This window comes from Ranitomeya variabilis, chromosome 4 (assembly GCF_051348905.1).
Source record: "Ranitomeya variabilis isolate aRanVar5 chromosome 4, aRanVar5.hap1, whole genome shotgun sequence".
In the NCBI taxonomy this organism is placed as follows: domain Eukaryota; kingdom Metazoa; phylum Chordata; class Amphibia; order Anura; family Dendrobatidae; genus Ranitomeya; species Ranitomeya variabilis.
Genome location: NC_135235.1, coordinates 520,939,647 through 520,948,621, shown reverse-complemented (window position 1 = coordinate 520,948,621; position 8,975 = coordinate 520,939,647). Strand labels below are relative to the sequence as shown.

Sequence of the window (8,975 nt, the reverse complement as noted above, 5' to 3'; positions counted from 1 at the left end):
AGAAGACTGCTACGAATTGGGGAATAGCTAGTGGATTACTTCCTGCAGGTGCCACACTAAAGTCAGGATGTTAAGCTGTTTTTTTTAAGTGCTAATTCACTCTATCATTTTTTCTCTCAATGTGTTATCCTAGTCCACAACAAGCTTAATATTGTCGGCATGTTAACCCTATAATAATTACGTCATGCGATTCATTTTGCCCACCCCGTAGCCAGCATGATCACAGCCTGGTATATGATTCTCTGAGATGCACATACTTTGAGGATCCGGCGGGGGACCATAGCCAGAGACGAGACTAGTCCGGCACCACCCCCGCCTATGTACACAGAAGGGTAGGACTGTCAATCACTTGCTGTGGCATTGGTAGCAGCCAGTCGGGGTGGTGCCGGACTAGTCTCGTATCTGGCTATGGTCCCCTGCCAGGTTGTCAAAGTGTATGTTCTGTGAAACACTCAGAGAGTGATATACCTGGCCTGGATGGGGCACACTGACACTGTAATGGAGCAGCCGTTTGGGCAGCATGAATCGTCTGACAGGTTCCCTTTGAAAGGTAAATTCAATGAACGGTTTTCTGCACAGACGCGCAGCTCTGGATACTGTGAAGCAGGAGACATCAGGGGGTGAGAATTCCCCATAGAAGTTAACGGGACACAATATTGCTGCCCAGCACTGTTTGTAGGGTCATTCTGACCGGCACGCACTAATTACGGAGGCAGTCTGACCGGCACTGATTATGGAGGCACTCTGACCGGCACTGATTATGGAGGCACTCTGACCGGCACTGATTATGGAGGCACTGACCGGCACTGATTATGGAGGCACTGACCGGCACTGATTATGGAGGCACTGACCGGCACTGATTATGGAGGCACTGACCGGCACTGATTATGGAGGCACTCTGACCGGCACTGTTTATGGAGGCACTGACCGGCACTGATTATGGAGGCAGTCTGACCGGCACTGATTATGGAGGCACTCTGACCGGCACTGATTATGGAGGCACTCTGAACGGCACTGTTTATGGAGGCAGTCTGACCGGCACTGATTATGGAGGCAGTCTGACCGGCACTGATTATGGAGGCACTCTGAACGGCACTGTTTATGGAGGCAGTCTGACCGGCACTGATTATGGAGGCAGTCTGACCGGCACTGATTATGGAGGCACTCTGACCGGCACTGATTATGGAGGCACTCTGAACGGCACTGTTTATGGAGGCAGTCTGACCGGCACTGATTATGGAGGCACTGACCGGCACTGATTATGGAGGCAGTCTGACCGGCACTGATTATGGAGGCACTCTGACCAGCACTGATTACGGAGGCACTCTGACCGGCACTGATTACGGAGGCACTCTGACCGGCACTGATTATGGAGGCACTCTGACCGGCACTGATTATGGAGGCACTCTGACCGGCACTGATTATGGAGGCACTCTGACCGGCACTGATTATGGAGGCACTCTGACCGGCACTGATTATGGAGGCACTCTGACCGGCACTGATTATGGAGGCACTCTGACCGGCACTGATTATGGAGGCACTGACCGGCACTGATTATGGAGGCACTGACCGGCACTGATTATGGAGGCACTGACCGGCACTGTTTATGGAGGCACTGACCGGCACTGATTATGGAGGCAGTCTGACCGGCACTGATTATGGAGGCACTGACCGGCACTGTTTATGGAGGCACTGACCGGCACTGATTATGGAGGCACTCTGACCGGCACTGATTATGGAGGCACTGACCGGCACTGATTATGGAGGCACTGACCGGCACTGATTATGGAGGCACTGACCGGCACTGATTATGGAGGCACTGACCGGCACTGTTTATGGAGGCACTGACCGGCACTGATTATGGAGGCACTGACCGGCACTGATTATGGAGGCACTGACCGGCACTGATTATGGAGGCACTCTGACCGGCACTGATTATGGAGGCAGTCTGACCGGCACTGATTATGGAGGCACTCTGACCGGCACTGATTATGGAGGCAGTCTGACCGGCACTGATTATGGAGGCACTGACCGGCACTGATTATGGAGGCACTGACCGGCACTGATTATGGAGGCACTGACCGGCACTGTTTATGGAGGCACTCTGACCGGCACTGATTATGGAGGCACTGACCGGCACTGATTATGGAGGCAGTCTGACCGGCACTGATTATGGAGGCACTGACCGGCACTGTTTATGGAGGCACTGACCGGCACTGATTATGGAGGCACTCTGACCGGCACTGATTATGGAGGCACTGACCGGCACTGTTTATGGAGGCAGTCTGACCGGCACTGATTATGGAGGCACTCTGACCGGCACTGATTATGGAGGCAGTCTGACCGGCACTGATTATGGAGGCACTCTGACCGGCACTGATTATGGAGGCAGTCTGACCGGCACTGATTATGGAGGCACTCTGACCGGCACTGATTATGGAGGCAGTCTGACCGGCACTGATTATGGAGGCACTGACCGGCACTGATTATGGAGGCACTGACCGGCACTGATTATGGAGGCACTGACCGGCACTGTTTATGGAGGCACTGACCGGCACTGATTATGGAGGCACTCTGACCGGCACTGATTATGGAGGCAGTCTGACCGGCACTGATTATGGAGGCACTCTGACCGGCACTGTTTATGGAGGCAGTCTGACCGGCACTGATTATGGAGGCACTGACCGGCACTGATTATGGAGGCACTCTGACCGGCACTGATTATGGAGGCAGTCTGACCGGCACTGATTATGGAGGCACTGACCGGCACTGATTATGGAGGCACTGACCGGCACTGATTATGGAGGCACTCTGACCGGCACTGATTATGGAGGCACTGACCGGCACTGATTATGGAGGCACTGACCGGCACTGATTATGGAGGCACTGACCGGCACTGATTATGGAGGCACTGACCGGCACTGATTATGGAGGCACTCTGACCGGCACTGTTTATGGAGGCACTGACCGGCACTGATTATGGAGGCAGTCTGACCGGCACTGATTATGGAGGCACTCTGACCGGCACTGATTATGGAGGCACTCTGAACGGCACTGTTTATGGAGGCAGTCTGACCGGCACTGATTATGGAGGCAGTCTGACCGGCACTGATTATGGAGGCACTCTGAACGGCACTGTTTATGGAGGCAGTCTGACCGGCACTGATTATGGAGGCAGTCTGACCGGCACTGATTATGGAGGCACTCTGACCGGCACTGATTATGGAGGCACTCTGAACGGCACTGTTTATGGAGGCAGTCTGACCGGCACTGATTATGGAGGCACTGACCGGCACTGATTATGGAGGCAGTCTGACCGGCACTGATTATGGAGGCACTCTGACCAGCACTGATTACGGAGGCACTCTGACCGGCACTGATTACGGAGGCACTCTGACCGGCACTGATTATGGAGGCACTCTGACCGGCACTGATTATGGAGGCACTCTGACCGGCACTGATTATGGAGGCACTCTGACCGGCACTGATTATGGAGGCACTCTGACCGGCACTGATTATGGAGGCACTCTGACCGGCACTGATTATGGAGGCACTCTGACCGGCACTGATTATGGAGGCACTGACCGGCACTGATTATGGAGGCACTGACCGGCACTGATTATGGAGGCACTGACCGGCACTGTTTATGGAGGCACTGACCGGCACTGATTATGGAGGCAGTCTGACCGGCACTGATTATGGAGGCACTGACCGGCACTGTTTATGGAGGCACTGACCGGCACTGATTATGGAGGCACTCTGACCGGCACTGATTATGGAGGCACTGACCGGCACTGATTATGGAGGCACTGACCGGCACTGATTATGGAGGCACTGACCGGCACTGATTATGGAGGCACTGACCGGCACTGTTTATGGAGGCACTGACCGGCACTGATTATGGAGGCACTGACCGGCACTGATTATGGAGGCACTGACCGGCACTGATTATGGAGGCACTCTGACCGGCACTGATTATGGAGGCAGTCTGACCGGCACTGATTATGGAGGCACTCTGACCGGCACTGATTATGGAGGCAGTCTGACCGGCACTGATTATGGAGGCACTGACCGGCACTGATTATGGAGGCACTGACCGGCACTGATTATGGAGGCACTGACCGGCACTGTTTATGGAGGCACTCTGACCGGCACTGATTATGGAGGCACTGACCGGCACTGATTATGGAGGCAGTCTGACCGGCACTGATTATGGAGGCACTGACCGGCACTGTTTATGGAGGCACTGACCGGCACTGATTATGGAGGCACTCTGACCGGCACTGATTATGGAGGCACTGACCGGCACTGTTTATGGAGGCAGTCTGACCGGCACTGATTATGGAGGCACTCTGACCGGCACTGATTATGGAGGCAGTCTGACCGGCACTGATTATGGAGGCACTCTGACCGGCACTGATTATGGAGGCAGTCTGACCGGCACTGATTATGGAGGCACTCTGACCGGCACTGATTATGGAGGCAGTCTGACCGGCACTGATTATGGAGGCACTGACCGGCACTGATTATGGAGGCACTGACCGGCACTGATTATGGAGGCACTGACCGGCACTGTTTATGGAGGCACTGACCGGCACTGATTATGGAGGCACTCTGACCGGCACTGATTATGGAGGCAGTCTGACCGGCACTGATTATGGAGGCACTCTGACCGGCACTGTTTATGGAGGCAGTCTGACCGGCACTGATTATGGAGGCACTGACCGGCACTGATTATGGAGGCACTGACCGGCACTGATTATGGAGGCACTGACCGGCACTGATTATGGAGGCACTGACCGGCACTGTTTATGGAGGCACTGACCGGCACTGATTATGGAGGCACTCTGACCGGCACTGATTATGGAGGCAGTCTGACCGGCACTGATTATGGAGGCACTCTGACCGGCACTGATTATGGAGGCAGTCTGACCGGCACTGATTATGGAGGCACTGACCGGCACTGATTATGGAGGCACTCTGACCGGCACTGTTTATGGAGGCACTCTGACCGGCACTGATTATGGAGGCACTCTGACCGGCACTGATTATGGAGGCACTCTGACCGGCACTGATTATGGAGGCACTCTGACCGGCACTGATTATGGAGGCACTCTGACCGGCACTGATTATGGAGGCACTCTGACCGGCACTGATTATGGAGGCACTCTGACCGGCACTGATTATGGAGGCACTGACCGGCACTGATTATGGAGGCACTCTGACCGGCACTGTTTATGGAGGCACTCTGACCGGCACTGATTATGGAGGCACTCTGACCGGCACTGATTATGGAGGCACTCTGACCGGCACTGATTATGGAGGCACTGACCGGCACTGATTATGAATGCCACAGAAATGAAAGGCACTCTGTGCTTATTAATATGAGTTGCCAGCACTTCCAATGGGAGATGGGCACAAGCTGTCATCACATGGTACAACACTGGTACATGCCCTTGTGCTATTTATTAGAGAGTGTGAAAACACAGACTCTGTGCCCACCTGCAGTCCTGTGCCCCCCACCCCCTGCTCGCCACCACTTCCCAGTAGTATACACTGCATGTTGCTAAGTGGGAGCAAATCTTAAATTCTGCGATCTCTGTTGCTATGGCACATCTCCAAGGGGATGCTGCACCCCCACCCCCTCCAGTCCTTCAGGCAAGAGTTAAAAAGCTGAGCATGCGCAGTGTGTTCTCAAGTGCGGAGACAGCAGCCTGTCGCGGGCCAGTTCAAAAGGCACCTGGGAGTGATGGAGAGCAGTCAGCGGCGCCTCCGCTAGCGGCGCCCCCTCCCGGCCGGCTCAGGTGTGGCTGCGGGAGCGCACAGGTCCAGGTGCACAGGGGTGGACGCCACATGGTATGACCCACACTCAGCCAGGACTATGGAGGCTTCACCACTTGTAGGGTCTTGAGAATGATGGTGGCTGCAGGGAGTCCAGGCTGCACGGACAGTAGAACCTGTGAGAGGTGAGCTCAGACAGACGGGCGGACACACCACTCCCAGCATGTACCTGGCTGCTGTCACCCCAGACTGTAGGGGCCATGCCATCTGATGCTAAAGTTTGCCAATTAACTATTAATGGGTGGGCATGCCCAAGGTCACAGTACTGTGCCCTGTGTAATACCAAGCCATCTTCTGTCAGGGCTTTAGGATAGTAATACATCAGACAATTACTCAACTAGCAATTCCCTATCATGGCCCCTAATGAAGAGGGCAAATAATGAGAATCCTTTGTGATGCACTAGAGATCCCAGCAGCCCTGTATCCTCTTATCAGTAGCCCGGCTCTATGCAGTTTCCATTTATATTCCTGAAGTTAGGATGGAGGTGGTACATGTAGAACCCATGTTAGTGGATACCAGTGTAGCAGAGCTGACAGCCAGTATTCCCGCTGCCTTGGAATGATTTTATTCACATGTCAAACTCGTCTGTGCTCCATTATTATCACATAAGATCAGAGAAGGTACCAGTCTGAATGCTGTCCGGTGTTTGTCTCTCCCTCCAGGTGCCACCGCTGGCTTGTGGGATTGTCTGGTGACCGCGCAGTCCCCGGCGGTAAGATGTGACCAGTCGCAGGTCGTCCTGTGAGCGAATGTCTAGTTTGATGTTCAGGTCCGGATTGTCACTCTTCCTACACAAAATGAAGAAGCAGAATATCCGGACTCTGTCTCTGATCCTCTGCATGTTCTCCTACCTTTTGGTGGGGGCTGCTGTTTTTGATGCCCTGGAATCAGAATCTGAAAGTTCCAGAAAGAGAATCTTAGAGGAAAAGAGGACAGACCTCAAGAAGAAATATCATTTCACCGAGGAGGACTACCGAGAGATCGAGCGCGTGGTCCTGCAGTCCGAGCCCCACCGAGCAGGCAAGCAGTGGAAGTTTGCTGGCTCCTTTTATTTTGCCATTACAGTAATTACTACAATAGGTAAGAGTTGGTGCTGCCATGTATCCGGATACAGCAGAGCTGAGCATGTGTCTCCTGTTCTAACCTATGGCAACACACAGGTCGGCATATTTACCTGCAGTCCTATGTAAGACACTATATAAATATATACACACCCTACCCCCGTTTAATGAAATAAATGTTGCGTTACACTCTGCAGAGGAAAATTCCGGCGTTTCGAGCTGAATTACATAATACAGATTTTGCTTTTTGTTCTTAAAAGCTTTTCCCTGAATAGAAAGCTCATGAAATGATGTGATTGCTGCCTCTCTAGCTATAGGAGGGATATGGCTTGTCTGTGTACTTTACTTATAGCTGTGTGAACTAGGCGGGGGGTGTAGCCGGCCTCCAAGTCTTACAAATGGCATAAATCATTCCATGTCAGGGATCTCATCACATCTGAAGGTTACGGGAAGATCCCAAGGCATTCCTTGTACACACTATATTGGGGAGTTGTTGTTTATGCAGTTTTCTCATCTTCTGTACTGATTATATCTGGTAATCGCAGTGTGATTCTAGTGCGGAGCATCAGACATAGGTGTAAGTGGATGCTACTAGGCCTCCATAGCAGATCTGTACCAGGACCCCAACCTGCCATGTGTCAGTTCTGTCCCGGGGTCTTTGCGCACCCCTCAAGCACCAATACCAGGTTTAAAGGGCGTCTTTTTTTTTTCTGCACAGCCGGCTGTTGCTGTTCATTAAAGTGGCTCTATGACTGAAAGCCAGTGGCTCCCAGGGCGAACAAAGTTCATTATTGCTATTGCCGCATATTTAGTATTGCGGCTTGGCAGCATAGTAAATGCTGTTTACCTGCAGATTAACCCTATATCTACAGGTAAATAGCATTTTCCAAGGTTACTAGTAACTTAAAAGTTTGAACATAACACCACAAAATTTTCCCATAAAAGGAAAAAAAAAAACCTAGTATGAGCATACCCTTATGAGCCAAAGTTTTGCCTATTTTTATTGTTTTTTTTTTGTTTGTTTTTTTTTTTACACCAATGTCTGTGATTCATACTCATCATCATCATCAATCGTAATGTGAGTAGCATTTCTGGCATGGCGCACATCACTAAGAAAATGTCAATTTTAATGAATTCAGATCATCTTGCCCCACCCACCATTAAGACTGTTGTTATAAATTAACGATTTGGCCCTCATGTGTTCTAATCGCTGTCATTGTTTTGCAGAAACTAAAGTTGTATCAAACATGCTAATTTGGGTGTCCGTTTCACCCTTGGTTTTCGCCCAGAGCCTCAGTTCACCATTTTGCCTACTGGTTTTGTATGCACTACTTCCCTCACTTAGGCCGGTTTCACACATCAGTGGCTCCGGTACGTGTGGTGACAGTTTTCTCACGTACCGGAGACACTGACTCACGTAGACACATTAAAATAAATGTGTCTCTGCACATGTCAGCGTGTTTTCACGGACCGTGTGTCCGTTTGAAAAACACGGAGACATGTCAGTGTTTGTGGGAGCGCACGGATCACACGGACCCATTAAAGTCAATGGGTGCATGTAAACACGTACCGCACACGGATGCTGTCCGTGTGCCATCTGTGTGCTGTCCGTGTGCGTTTTTCCTGTCATAGGGTTAAAATTGTAAAAATTGTTGCAATACACGCACACGTACAGCACACGTACAGCACACGGACCCTAAAAACGTACTCACGGACATCATACGGATCCCACCACGGACACGGATAACTCCGGTACCCTTTTTCTCCGGTACTGGAATTATCTGGACGTGTGAGACTGGCCTAAGTTAGTGAGTCTGGGCTTCAGACTCCCCTAAACTGCAACCCCTATGACCTCTGAGCTCCAGATTCCTGACCAGGACCCTGCAGATGAGTCAGCACTGACTATCTCAGAGATGCTCTTATGTGTGAGAAAAAGTGTCGCTAAAAGTGTCGCTAAACCTCCATAAATGTCATCAATGAATGATGAATGTCACTATTCCCTTTACAGCCTTATGTTCTTTAGCAGGGAAGAAAGCCTAAAATAAAAATCTGGGTGAAATGATGTTCACATT

General features: G+C 51.6%; 1 protein-coding gene across 1 annotated transcript in view; it reads left to right on the top strand.

Moving 5' to 3' along the window:
* Positions 1 to 5,701: 5,701 nt before the first annotated feature.
* Positions 5,702 to 8,975, top strand: part of LOC143769094 (potassium channel subfamily K member 9-like) — a 52,285-nt gene continuing 49,011 nt past the window's right edge. The window contains exons 1-2 of the mRNA XM_077257673.1: positions 5,702 to 5,966; positions 6,505 to 6,922. Coding sequence (XP_077113788.1) covers positions 6,592 to 6,922 — 331 coding nt within the window. The 5' untranslated portion in view covers positions 5,702 to 5,966; positions 6,505 to 6,591. The remainder of the gene's footprint in view (positions 5,967 to 6,504; positions 6,923 to 8,975) is intronic.